Here is a 13,021-nt window from a genome sequence, read left to right on the forward strand (position 1 = left end):
TTTTTGTTTTTGTTTCTGATGTGTAGTTTAATTCCTCAAAAGTTTGATGGGATCTGGGACAGAGGCTCTCTGGTAGCTATCAACCCCTCTGACAGACAACGGTGAGTAATGTGTTATTTGTTGTCTTATTTAGCTAGGATTGCCAGAAGTTACTGTTCTATGTTTCACCTAAAAAGTATGGGAAATCAAGGGACAAAAAAGTAAACTTGTGTTATGATCTTTGTGAGACAGAATTTAATTTTCTGAGCATGATTGATGCTGTTGATGGCATGTTATGGGGGAAACCCAGAGTTGACGCTCCTTGGGTCTCCCACACCTGAGTGAAACCCTGAGTTTATACTCCCCTGGTCTCCTCAGTTATCAACAATTAACCCCAGCATTTCAATGCACAACTTTAATTTAAGAAACATGCAGTACTTCCTGAAGACTATGAGTTGACTAAACGAATCCCATTTTCCTCTACCCTGAAAGGAAACAATTTGCCTCCATTTAGCATCTCTGTCGCAGCTCAGATCAGAAATTGACTATCAAACCTGAAGCCTACTATTCCATGGTGATACATGTTAGCATTGTACAATGCTATCATTTTTAGTAATGTAGTTCTATGCCTAAAGTGTTTTTTAAAACACATGGGCATAATTGAAGACTAGAAAAATGCTGATTACTATATAAATGCAGGCTTTTCTCCTTTTTAGTAGGAGACTTTTCAGCTGTATTTGGCCTTTTTTTTAAAAAATCACATTTTATCATGTACAATATATAATTCAAACTAAAAGTAGGTGCAATTGTATCTCTCCATGAGCTTCATGACACATAATATAGGTACTTATAGAAAATGACTGTTGAGCATTTCACTATTAGGAAGAAATGTGGTTCTACTGGATTGTTCCATTCTGCTGTTGGCTTACTGATGCTCTCCCAGAAGTGGCTAATATTCCTTTTCCTCTCCCAGCCAGACCAACTGGGCCTAGCAGGGTTACAATAAAACAAAGAGAATAAAAGGAAGAAAATCGGAAAGCAAAATTGAAAGATTATAAAAGTGTTAAATGAGACAGAAGCATGGAGAAACTGTGTGACAGACATACAAACTGACCGACATAGAGAGAGAAAAACACACAAATTGTATAACAGGCACACACAGAAAAGAAAAGAGACAAACTTTCAAAAAAGGGAGACAAAGAATGAAAAAGACTTGAACAGAAGGACAATACTGAGAAAGTGTCTCTGAAACGTATTAAAACAAAGACAGAGAGTGGGAGACAAGCAAAGGCACAGTAACTGGAATAGAATGAACACAAAATTGCTTTTAATCTATGAACAATGCCTCAGGAGATCAACTTGTTAAATATTATAGTTACAAGTTTGTTACATGAAAAATTACAATATTCAAAGCTTTTTTTTAAATTGTTTTAGTTATGTCAAGCTAATGATTACACTCATGGCCAAAGGATGTCACTACCTTCTGGATACTTTTATGTATGATCAAGACAAATGTGTTGGTAAGTGATTGTGGGTCCACTCTTGCGTACGCTGTGAAAAGTATAAACACTTACATGTGCTTGTGCAAAATAACAAAAGCTTTTTGTAAGACAGTCAAGCCCACTTAAATGAATAATTGGTACAAGAGTAAAACCTTTAAGAAAACAAAATCTCCATGCACAAATCCCTTTTCTGCCTTTTCCAATGATAACTGCCCCTGTTAAATGAATAAAACATTTAAATGAATTGCAGAAGTCCTGATCTTGAGCCTCCTACCGGGCTCTGCCCCCCCCCCCCCCAGTGTTTTGCTGCACTGATGTGTATATTGTATTGAAGCAAATTACATAAATACACTTTTAGTTATCTATAGGTACTGTGTGACCATTTTTACAGTACTGCAATTACAATCCAGTTTGCATTCTATTGTTAGCTGCTTGTCAAATTTGATACAACAGTTAAAGCGGCTAAAAGAATAGAATGGTTAAGTAGAACAGTTTTCCTCTGTATTGCCAAGTCACAAATTGTGACTTTTGTGCTGTTTTATTTGAATTTTTATATAATACCAACAAATTTTTCTTAACGGTTACCATAACTGCCATTTCACCAAGTGCTTCTCCGATCTTTTTGAAGTCAGACTGAGAAATACACCTCAGAGCACATGTGAAAGACACGCTATTCCGATGAGATCACAAAGGGGTCCTATTATTACATCCCTGAGTTACTCTACTATATAATTAGATATTGGGTGGTATGGACACATTCTTTAAAATGCTCAGACTGCTTATGGAACTGACCAGCACCAAGACAATACTTAAGACCGATACAGAACTTGTAACACCAACACCGTGTAGCTAAATATTAATACAAGGCACTCGATTGTCAGGGCAACTAGGGATAGGCAATAAATACAGCGTTGGTCGTGTCACCTTCATCCTGAGAACAAATAATGAAAGAGAACTTTTTTTAAATTTCAAGAGACTATTCTATCTGTTGAAGAACTGCTTATATGGGCATTTACCCTCTGACAGGCTTTCTGTGGCCTACATACATGACTATTGCCATACTGCGATACTCTAATATTACTACTGTAATTAATTTACTGCAATATTAGCCTAATTTTGTCTAGCTCATTACTCTAATTTTTAAAAATAAACTTGATTCATTGTTTTAACCTGTAAACTATTGAATCTGGCTATAATAGTTCCATTTATCTGAAGTGAGAGTGTTAGTTTGTATGAATCTATATTAAATCAAGTAAAAGTTCTGCAATTGAGACAATTGTTAGTCCCAGGATCAATGCACTCTGCAAGAGCAGAAAGCAAAGATGACAGATTTCTAATCATAAGGGATACAGCCAGAACTGTCAAGCCATTGAATGAAAAAACAGTCAAAAAGAAATTGAAACTGTAACAGCCTATACATAAAGATCATGGTCTGCCATATAAATCAAGTAATTCTTGTTTAATGATCATCAATGGCTCTGGAGGTCAGATTACATTTAATAGATGAATTCTATTCTTCATTGCCCAAATGGTCTGACTCCAATTAATACAAAGGATTAAAATGCATTTAATACCCTATTTATAGGATGAACAATAAAATATTTAAAGCTCTTATTTTTCATTCTAGAAGTTGTGTTTTCTGCCTTAATCCTTGGAGGGTCTCTCTCACATTTGGTGCTCCTTTGCATCCAAACCACAGTTGTCCATCAGTGTACTGGTCAATAACGTGTATATTTTTGGGTCACCAACTTTGAATTAATAACTTAAAGAAATGTATATTGGTTTGCTTTTGCAGGTCCACCATTTTCTGTTCCCGAACTTGCAATTCAGGACCTGTACGGTGGGTTTGTTTAAACATTTTTAAAGGATTTTCCCTAAATAAAAATGAAAAGATATTATGTTATATGCAGATCACAATTTTGAAAGGACAGCATTTAAAACTGCAGTGTTTTACAGCAATAACCTCAGTGCCACCATGTTAGCTGATCATGGTGAGAACTGACCCAACAGCATTGGTAACACTCCTGAAAGTCTATAATCGTGTCCCTCCTCATATTTGTCTATGCTCTTCTGTCAGGTAGTCCTTAAAGGAGGACACACTGCAACCAAATGACTGAATTGCAGCAGCCTGAACATTCACGAGAGATAGCCAGACTGGCAACAGTTTCTTGGAGCTGCACCACAGACTAACAAGGAGCTGTCACTTGCTCCAAGGCATACGGAAAGCCTGCATTCCTTGCAGCAAGAGTTCCACACTTGTGGCTAGTAGACTCCTCTATAGTAGCAGTCATAGGTTGGAAAATGCCACGTACATCCCCAAAAGACAGCAGTAGTCTCTCGTGCTTTGAGAGGATTGTGCATTTAAAGGCAGGGCGCCTTAGAATGGAATCCTTTTCACCAGCAGCTGCTGGGAGAGGCCTCATGCTCTGACAGTGGATCTCCTCTGCTCATCCATCTCCCCATTTTCCTCCTCATCTGTGCCAAGTGGTTGACCTGTTGTGCTTCCCTGTACTTCATATTTAACTAGTATGGATCAGTAGTTTGGGAGGATGTGACAGGATGGATGGTGATGGATTGGGATTGTGTCCTCTTGATAAGGGCCCAGTCTTGATTTTTCATCTGGACCTGAGAGAACCCATTACAAGAAAGACATTTGAAGAATTATAGCCTTAATAATCACAAGAGCGAAAACTTCAATTTCTTAAATTCAAGGATGCCATTTTGGATCCTGAACTTTCAGTTACATGCCAGAGGCCAACAAACCCTTTGCAGGGCACATTTCTCTTGTATCTCCGTGCCAAGTTTTCTCCTCCAGGTATTGGTCCTGGGTGCTTATGGTCCTCCCTTCAATGAGTGAAATTTCTTAAATTGTGGCTGAATCTCCATTAGTGGCAGACCTTTCGACTGTGGGTTGCCTCTTCCTACAGTCACAACATTAATACTTTTTTTTTTAGAGTCTTGGGGCCAATGTTGTCCTCCCCCCACCCTTCAGTACTAATCCCAGGCATGTGAGGGGAGTATGGTGAGTGATGATGCTATCACGTATTATCACTATGAACTGTGAGAATTCTGTGGCATGGTTGTAGGCTTTTGTCATTGAAAGAGCAAGCCCAAATGTGGGAGATAAAAACAGAAAATGCTGGAAATACTCAGCAAGTCAGACAATATCTGTGAAGAAGGAAACAGAGTTAATGTTTCAGGTCATTGACCTTTCATCGGTAGTTCGGGAGTCTGCTTCGGAGGTCATTCTTGGCAGCAGATAAAAAATATTTTAGCTGGCACAGTTCTAAAAAAAAATAGGCACCCAAAAGCAAAAACTCAAGCAATAGCCCCATAGTAGACCTTTAAGGCCTAACGCTGCCCCTTAACTTGCACATCTGCAAACAGCACCACCTCTCCCATGCAAAAGAGGGAGAATGGAAAATTTGGGCACTATCACTTGATTCCAGGTCACCCTTTTTGCCCTGGTGCAATCATTTTTCAGGAAAATCCATTGTCCTCCTGATCTATCATATTGATCCAATGTAGTCAGGAATAAAACTTTTCCAAGAAAAGAAATTAGTCCCATTCCTTATAAAATTGTTTGATAGATAGCAAGAACAAAGGAAAGAGAAATAACTGTAGCTCACTAAAAGTATAATGTAATAGATCTAGCAGATGCTTAATAATTGTATCTATATCTTATTTAAAACCTTGTGTATGTGTGCACTTCCCGTCCACAAAACTTCCTGTTGTCACAATTTTTGTGCGGCATTTTTATGTTGACATTTAACATTTGAAATTCCCTATGTAAACAATTTATAATTGAATTCCCCTATGTAAATAGTAACTTGATAAGTTAATTCAGTCACTCAAAATGCTTTTGGAAAAAAAATCTGCCATTTTTTACTCTCTAACATTTATTTTGACCAAATTAACATGATGGAAAAACTGCCACTTTAAGTTTTAATCTCTGGAATATATTAATGTTTGTAATGACTTGGTATTCTTCTTTCCAGGGCAGTCATGCAAGATTCAGTTGATAGAATCATCTGATGCTCTGACTGATAGACAGAGATTGTGGGGTCTGGATTCCTTCATTGAAAAAATTCACCTAATTACGTTGAAGACCGATGCGGATTCCGGTGCATTCGTATAAGAACACAAGCTGCATCAATTTTATGGTAAACTTTGGAAAATAGAGAAGTGAATCTGATTAGGAAAACCAAAACAACGGGTTTCAAATCTAGTTTGGAAACAAGACTTTTATTTCCCCCTAGTAGCTAACGTCAAGTACAAGACTCATGATATACATTTGCTGTGATTCCAACATGTACACATTTTAAGGGTCCCTTACTGTAGGGTTAGAGCAAAGCAGTTTCATTTTGCACCAGTGCTGCAGTTATAGTGTAAAAGCAGTCATACTGTAAATGGTTCCCTCTCCTCAGCTGGTGTCACCCTCCTTTCAAAAAAGCTTGCATCTCCGTGCCCAGTTTTCTCCTCCAGGTATTGATCCTAGGTGCTTATGGCCCTCCCTTCATTGAGCCTCAAAAAAAACCCCTCTATCCTTGCAAGCTACCATCCCATCTCTATCCTCCCTTTTGTCCCCAAAGTCCTTGAACATGTTACCTCCCAAATCAGTGTCCATCTTCCCTGCATCTCTATGCTTTAATCTCTCCAATTAGGTTTCTGCCCCTGCATACAGCACCAAAACGGCCCTAGTCGGAGTCACAAATGACATCATCTGTGACTATAACCGTGGTGTATTATCCCTCTTTACATTGAATTCACAGCACAGGAAAAGGCCATTCGGCCCAACTATGCCAGTGTTTATGCTCCACAGGAGCCACCTCCCACTCTATTTACTTTGCCCTATCAACACATCCTTTTATTCCTTTCTCCCTCATGTACTTATTTAGCTTCCCCTCTTTTTGTCCTTCTTCACCTCTCTGCAGCCTTTGACATGATTGACCGCGCCATCCTCATCCAAGACCTCTCCTCTGTTGTCCAGCTCAGTGGGACTGCCCTAGCGTAGTTCCACTCTTACCTATCCAATCACTGCTAGAGCATCTCCATCAATGGCTTCTCTTCCTGCCCCTGTACTGTTACTTCATATTTGCCAAGCATCTATCTGTGGCCCTCTTCTCTTCTTCATCCACATGCTACCCCCTCAGTGACGTCATTCACAGACATGAGGTCAGCTTCCACATGTACATTGACGATACCCAACTCTACCTCTCCAGCACAGGATTCGACCCCTCCACTGCCTTTGTGTTATCAGACCACTAGTCCGACATCCGGATGAGCCACAATTTCCTCCAGTTAAACGCTGACCAAAGCCATTGTCTTTGGCCCCTGCCACAAACTCCCTCCACTTGTCACCAATTCCATCCTCCTCCCCGGCCATTGTCTCAGACTGAGTCAGACTGTTCTCAACCTCAGTGTTCTTTTTGACCCAGAGCTGAGCTTCCGACTCCCTATCTTCTCCATCACAAAGACTGCCTACTTCCACCTCTGTTACATCGCCTGCTTCTGACCCTACCTCAGCTCATCTGCTCCTGAAACCCTCCTCCATGTTTGACTATTCCAATACTCTCCCGGCCAGTCTCCAAACTTCCACCTTCCATAAACGTCAGCTCATCCAAAACCCCGCTGCCTGTATCCTATCCCACACCAAGTCCTATTCATCCATCACCCCTGTCCACGCTGACCTACATTAGCTCCCTGTTCCCCAATGCCTCAAATTTAAAATTCTCATTCTTGGCCCCCTCTCTGTTACCTATTCCGGCCCTACAACGTTCCCCCCCGCAACCCCCGCTCTCCATTTTTCCATCTCCAGTCTCTTGTGCATTCCCCATTCCCCATTCCCTTTGCCCCACTATTGGTGGCCATGTCTTCGGCCTTCTAGGCTCCAACTCCAGAATTCCCTCCCTAAAACCCACCTCTTTGACCAAACTTTTAGTCACCCCTCCTAATATTTCCTTCTTTGGCTCGGTGTCCATTTTTTTTTCCTGATTACACCTCTGTGAATTGAAGTACATCAGGAGGTGGGGGTGGGTTGCAGGTATTCAAACCAGCAACGGAGGCTTCTCATAGAGAAATAATGCAAGCAAAGCCTGAATTCAAATTGCACAAATGCAAATACTAGACTCCACTACAGTGGAAAGCAATTATGAATGACTTGTCAAACGCCTAGCCAAGTCTTTCATATATTTAACTATATAAATAGTGATTTGGGTAACACATACCTCGGCTTTCTGGTTTCAGTGTTGCTTTTGATACTTATTTTTGGCTTCTCTTTTAGGTTGTGCTGTTTACAAGTATTTTGGTGCCTTCTTATTTCATTTAATTAAAAAAATGTGAAAACCAGAGCAAATATTTTAACTTTATCTCTTTTTATACCAATAGTCCAAACACGTGTAAATTGGCAGCCACCAATTCTGGTGATAAATTTCAGAATCAAAATCAACAAATGATCCCATGCGGTAAATTTTTCTTTATATTTGCGATATCACGTGGTAAGTGTAGCATGCTTGAGAGGAAAAAGGTGACTTTGGACCTATAATTTCCCAAGCTCTCCACCACTGGGGTTTTCCTCGTGTCATTTCTGAATCTGTTGTAAACTAATTGATAGAGATTGATTGCCATGATTAGTCAACAACTCCATTATTGTATCGTGCGGCTACCAGGATGGTAGAAAGCGAATGAATTGGACCTTGGTCTTTTTTCGTCTAGCAGTTTTTATGTTCCTATGTTTGAGCAAACTCTAAATACATTGAGTAGAGTGTACTGTTCAGATTGAAAAAAATGCACTTGAGGTGTTTTTTTGATAGATTTGGTGGGGGGGGTGGGGTGAGGAAATTGTGCCAATTTAAACTGAAACCCAGTAAGCCTAAGTCACCACAAAATGTTTATTAATTAACACCTCTAAACTACAGCAGATATATTATCAGGAATATAGAGATATAATCAAACAAGTTTACAAGATTGTAATACATGAATCAAGATTGTTGCAATGACTAAATTAAAATTTTAAAATTGCAATCAAGTTGTGCAGTGAATATAATGAATGTCTTCTATGTAATGAAAACAGGATGAAGTTTCACTGGATTGTCAATGAATTCATTTTCTTGGCATGGTTATCTCTGCTGGGAGCAATGCAAGTTTTAAAATTGAAGCCATTTGGTTCTTAGTATTTGGGACTCCGATGAGATGGGAGGGTGGTGGGGTCTTGCCTACTAGTGCTCGTGTTGTTCTGGTCGCTGTTGATCTGCTGTCTCCTCCTGGGACATAGTTTGTGGGGGGGGCAGTGTCGCTGTGCCTCCAAGAATGTGGCCTCATGAATATATTTCAAAATTATTAGCAATCTTTTATAAAGTTTGCATTATCCATTACAACTTTTAGTTTAATTAATTTTGAAGAACAGGAAAAAAATGGGATAACTAAAATATATGCAGCCCATCTAGTTCTATGATCCAAATTCCTGATTCCATGGTATTGAAGTACAGAAATGTACTTTTTATTCACTTTTCATTTGTTTGTAATTAAAAGATTTTTCATCACAGCATGCTCCACATGCCAGTAGGATGATCTCTGGTAACCACTGGGAAAGGAACGAGCCTTTGGCTTAGCGGTAGCAATTCCACCTCTGAGTCAGAAAGTGCAGGAATTCCACCCCAGACAGTCCTGGCGAGTGAACACCAGAGATCCAGCTCTGAATTCTGGGTTGACATCCAGCAGGATATTCATGGGCATGGGTGATTTAAGATGATTGGCAAAAGAGCCAGAGGCGACATGCGGAAACATTTTTTTTACACAACGGGTTGTAATGATCTGGAATGCACTGCCTGAAAGGGCTGTGGAAGTAGATTCAATAGTAACTTTCAAAAGGGAATTAGATAAATACTTGAAGGGAAAAAATTTACGGGGCTATGGGGAAAGAGCAGGGAAATGGGACGAATTGGATAGCTTTTTCAAAGAAATTGACATGTTTAGCTGAATGGCCTCCTCCTGTGCTGTACCTGCTATGAACTGATACTATGTATAAAGAAGTGTTGGTTCAAGAAGTCGTGTACAAGTGATCTCCTATGATTAATATGAAAGTCCTATAAGACATGATTTGATTTGCTTTAGGAAAGGCAACTACTGCGATTTCCCAAAACTCATGGTTTTGACACACAAGGTTAAAATCAGGAATCTAAAACTGCAGTTTTTTTTGAAAAGCAGTTGTTTGAATTGTGGAAGACATTTCAGAATAGATGCTGTTTATAGTTAATTAACAATGAAGGTAGGTCAGGACACAAACAACCTTAATAATAATTGTTATTTAGCGCTTGTGAATGTTCATGTGTACCAATTTTTGTGTTTCATATTTAATAAAGTATATTACTTGTTTTTGTCTGTAAAATTTTATCTGTAACAGGGCAGGAAATTGCTGCCAACTCACGCCATAGTAATGATACATTCACGGTGTGTACCGTTATTTAAACATAAAAGTTCCAGCAAATAATGGAATAAGTAAGATACGCCATGAGTTGTGTTGCATCATAATGTGCTGGAATATTTGCACTACTCCACCGATACACTCGCCTAAGCTGCTGCAAGTTCGTTCTCGTCGCTCACCAAGCCTGGATATTTCCAGGTCTGGCTGCATGCAAGTACGGACTGCTTCATTATCTGAGGGGTTGTGAATGGAATTGAACACTGCAATCATCAGTGACCATCCCCATTTCTGACTTTATGATGGAGGGAAGGTCATTGATGAAGCAGCTGAATAGGGTTAGGCTACGACACTGCCCTGAGGAACTCATGCAGCAATGTCCTGGGGCTGAGATGTTTGGCCTCCAATAACCACTACCATCTTCCTTTGTGCTCGGTATGACTCCAGCCACTGGAGAGCTTTCCCCCTGATTCCCATTGACTTCAATTTTACTAGGGCTCCTTGGTGCCACACTCAGTCAAATGCTGTCTTGATGTCAGGGGCAGTCACTCTCACCTGACCTCTGGCATTGACCTCCCTATGTCGTTAACAGATCGATGTTCCACCGATTTGTGGCACAAATATAGTGCAATATGAACGGGGAGCTAAAAGGTCCAATCAATGGCATTAGCTGCCAAACACGCCGTTCCAACAAATTCAGGCCCATGTGTTTAGTATCCATCATTTCAAACAGTTGGGTACCTTAATACAAAACTACATTAAGTCCAGTGAGCAACTTACTGCCACTGTGATAGCTGCTAAGCCCTCAAGCCCTGGTAATGGCAGATTATAGAACATTTCCACCTCAGCAACTACTGTACACTACTGAGAAAGAACAAGATGATTCCATTAGAAACCTGAAATTATAACCTGGAATACAGACAAATCTGACCCTATACTTAAAGAAAGAAATGTCTTCAGGATATCCCAAAGCACTTTACAGCCAAATTGCGCACAAACAGAAATGAGATAATAACCAGATAATCTGTTTGTGATGTTGGGTGAGGAATAACTATTGGTTGGGATACCAGGAGAGCTTTCTTGCTCTTCAAAATAATGCCACCAGATCTTTTACTGAGAGGGCAGCTGATATAACATCTTGTCCCAAAGACAGCACCTCTAACAGCGCAGCACTCCCTCACTACTACACTGAAGTGTCAGACTAGATTTTGCGCTCAAGTCTTTGAAGTGGGACTTGAATCTACAACCTTCTGACTCCAAGGCGAGAGTGCTACCACTGAGCCACGGCGGATGCACTTTCACTTAACTGCACAACGAGTACCAGCCGGCAGAGTGACCTTTATTTTTTTATGCCCTTTCTTATTCTATTGTAAACAATTTTACAACACCAAGTTATAGTCCAACGATTTTATTTTTAATCCCACAAGCTTTCGGGGGCTTTCCCCTTCCTCAGGCGGTGTGGAAGGGGAAAGCCCCCGAAAGCTTGTGGGATTAAAAATAAAATCGTTGGACTATAACTTGGTGTTGTAAAATTGTTTACAATTGTTAACCCCAGTCCATCACCGGCATCTCCACATCATTTCTTATTCTAGGGTCGGGTAAGCTTAGTGTAGCGTCCCTTTGATCATGCCAGCTGACCTCTGCTAACTGGATAAAACCCAAGACCAGTGCTGGGACCCTTCGTGGCTCAGTCGATTTGGCAGGTAGTGCTGTAGTGCTTAGGTTATATCTTACTCCTCCCGTCTAGGGGGTGCTAGCACAGCTTTAAAAATGTATCGTCGCAAGGAGGAAGTGTGGTACGACCTTATAACCTACGCAATCCGGGTGAAGTTCATATAATGTAAACTTTGCACCGAGAAGGGAATTAAAAGTAAGGAACTGACAGCTTTCCAAGAGGACAGGTAGTTAAATCTTTCACAATAATTCATTCTAAAGTATAGTTTTGTAGAAACTGTGATGTGAGCAGAAATTTGTTGTACTCTGGAGAAAATGTGTTAATTTACTGCGAAGAAATTACTTGAACTGTAAATTGCCCGTTCGGTATGCTGACTGGTTGCAAAGTGGAAAATAAATCCATGTTCTTTGTACTGTCTTGTGGAAGGTGTGTCCTGTCTACTTTCTGCATGTTTATCAATGAATTAAGGGCTTCTGATCCAGTTATCACCCGAGGCTGTCAGGTGTGTGGTTTTAATTTTAAAGTCTGTTGCTATCCAGGTATCATTGGGGTTTTTCTTCTAATCTCTCCTTTCTGTTCTTTCCCGGGTTCTCTGGTCAATACTTTTATTCTCCTGTCGTTTTGGGGGGAAACGTGATCTTGAAATTTGCTGGCCGCCTCCTTCATCGATGGAGACACGAACCGTTGCTGTCCTCCTCCAACCAGGACTTGGCAAGCGGCACAACGTTTCTTTTAAACGATCATCTTTTCCCCTCGGTTGCTTGACTTCGTCTCACTTCACTTGACTCACTCACTCTTTCCTGTAAGGCAAAGCGAGTCATCCATTGCGACAGAGTCAAGGCACAGAACAGCATTAAAGAAGGAAAACATCTCAAGAGTTTATTTAAAAACTCCAACCACATCCCGGAGTTTATTAACTGCTTTGTAAGAGAAACGGTGATGATCTCATGCTGCTTATCCATCCAGGCTCCGAGCCATGTTGGGGCTGTTGTGACATTATTTTGACAAAGACTGTATTCCTTCTCTTTCTGGTGACTCAACTCCTCCAGAGAAATAACATAGGAACATGAGAAGACCATTCAGCCCCTCGAGCCTGTTCCGCCATTCATTGAGATCATGGCTGATCTGTACTCTAACTCCATCCACCCAACTTGGCTCCATAAAAAACGGGTACGGTAGCATAGTGGTTATGTTACTGGACTAGTAATCCAGAGGCCTGGACTAAAATCCAGAGTCATGAGTTGAAATCCCGCCACGGCAGCTGGCGAATTTAAATTCAATTAATTAATTTAATTCAATTAATTAAATAAAAATCTGGAATTAAAATACCAGTATCAGTAATGATGGCCATGAAACTACCGGATTGTCGTAAAAACCCATCTGGTTCACTAATGTCCTTTAGGGAAGGAAACCTGCCGTCCTTACCCGGTCTGGCCTATATGTGAC

General features: G+C 40.4%; 2 protein-coding genes across 5 annotated transcripts in view; both read left to right on the top strand.

The window, feature by feature from the left end:
- LOC137336259 (probable thiopurine S-methyltransferase) overlaps positions 1–9,867 on the top strand; it is a 32,837-nt gene extending 22,970 nt beyond the window's left edge. For 2 of the 3 annotated variants that reach the window (XM_068001648.1, XM_068001647.1), the window contains 4 exons: positions 27–101; positions 1,414–1,499; positions 3,277–3,321; positions 5,480–9,867. In XM_068001648.1, coding sequence (XP_067857749.1) covers positions 27–101; positions 1,414–1,499; positions 3,277–3,321; positions 5,480–5,619 — 346 coding nt within the window. In that variant the 3' untranslated portion in view covers positions 5,620–9,867. The remainder of the gene's footprint in view (positions 1–26; positions 102–1,413; positions 1,500–3,276; positions 3,322–5,479) is intronic. The other variant, XM_068001649.1, reaches the window with a different exon arrangement.
- A 1,551-nt stretch (positions 9,868–11,418) lies between these two features.
- The window catches only part of LOC137336295 (probable thiopurine S-methyltransferase), a 31,898-nt gene continuing 30,295 nt past the window's right edge, over positions 11,419–13,021 (top strand). Inside the window, exon 1 of one of the 2 annotated variants that reach the window (XM_068001651.1) lies at positions 11,419–11,801. The gene's annotated coding sequence lies outside the window, so the exon portion shown is untranslated. The remainder of the gene's footprint in view (positions 11,802–13,021) is intronic. The other variant, XM_068001650.1, reaches the window with a different exon arrangement.

This window comes from Heptranchias perlo, chromosome 2, assembly GCF_035084215.1.
Source record: "Heptranchias perlo isolate sHepPer1 chromosome 2, sHepPer1.hap1, whole genome shotgun sequence".
Classification (NCBI taxonomy): Eukaryota; Metazoa; Chordata; class Chondrichthyes; order Hexanchiformes; family Hexanchidae; genus Heptranchias; species Heptranchias perlo.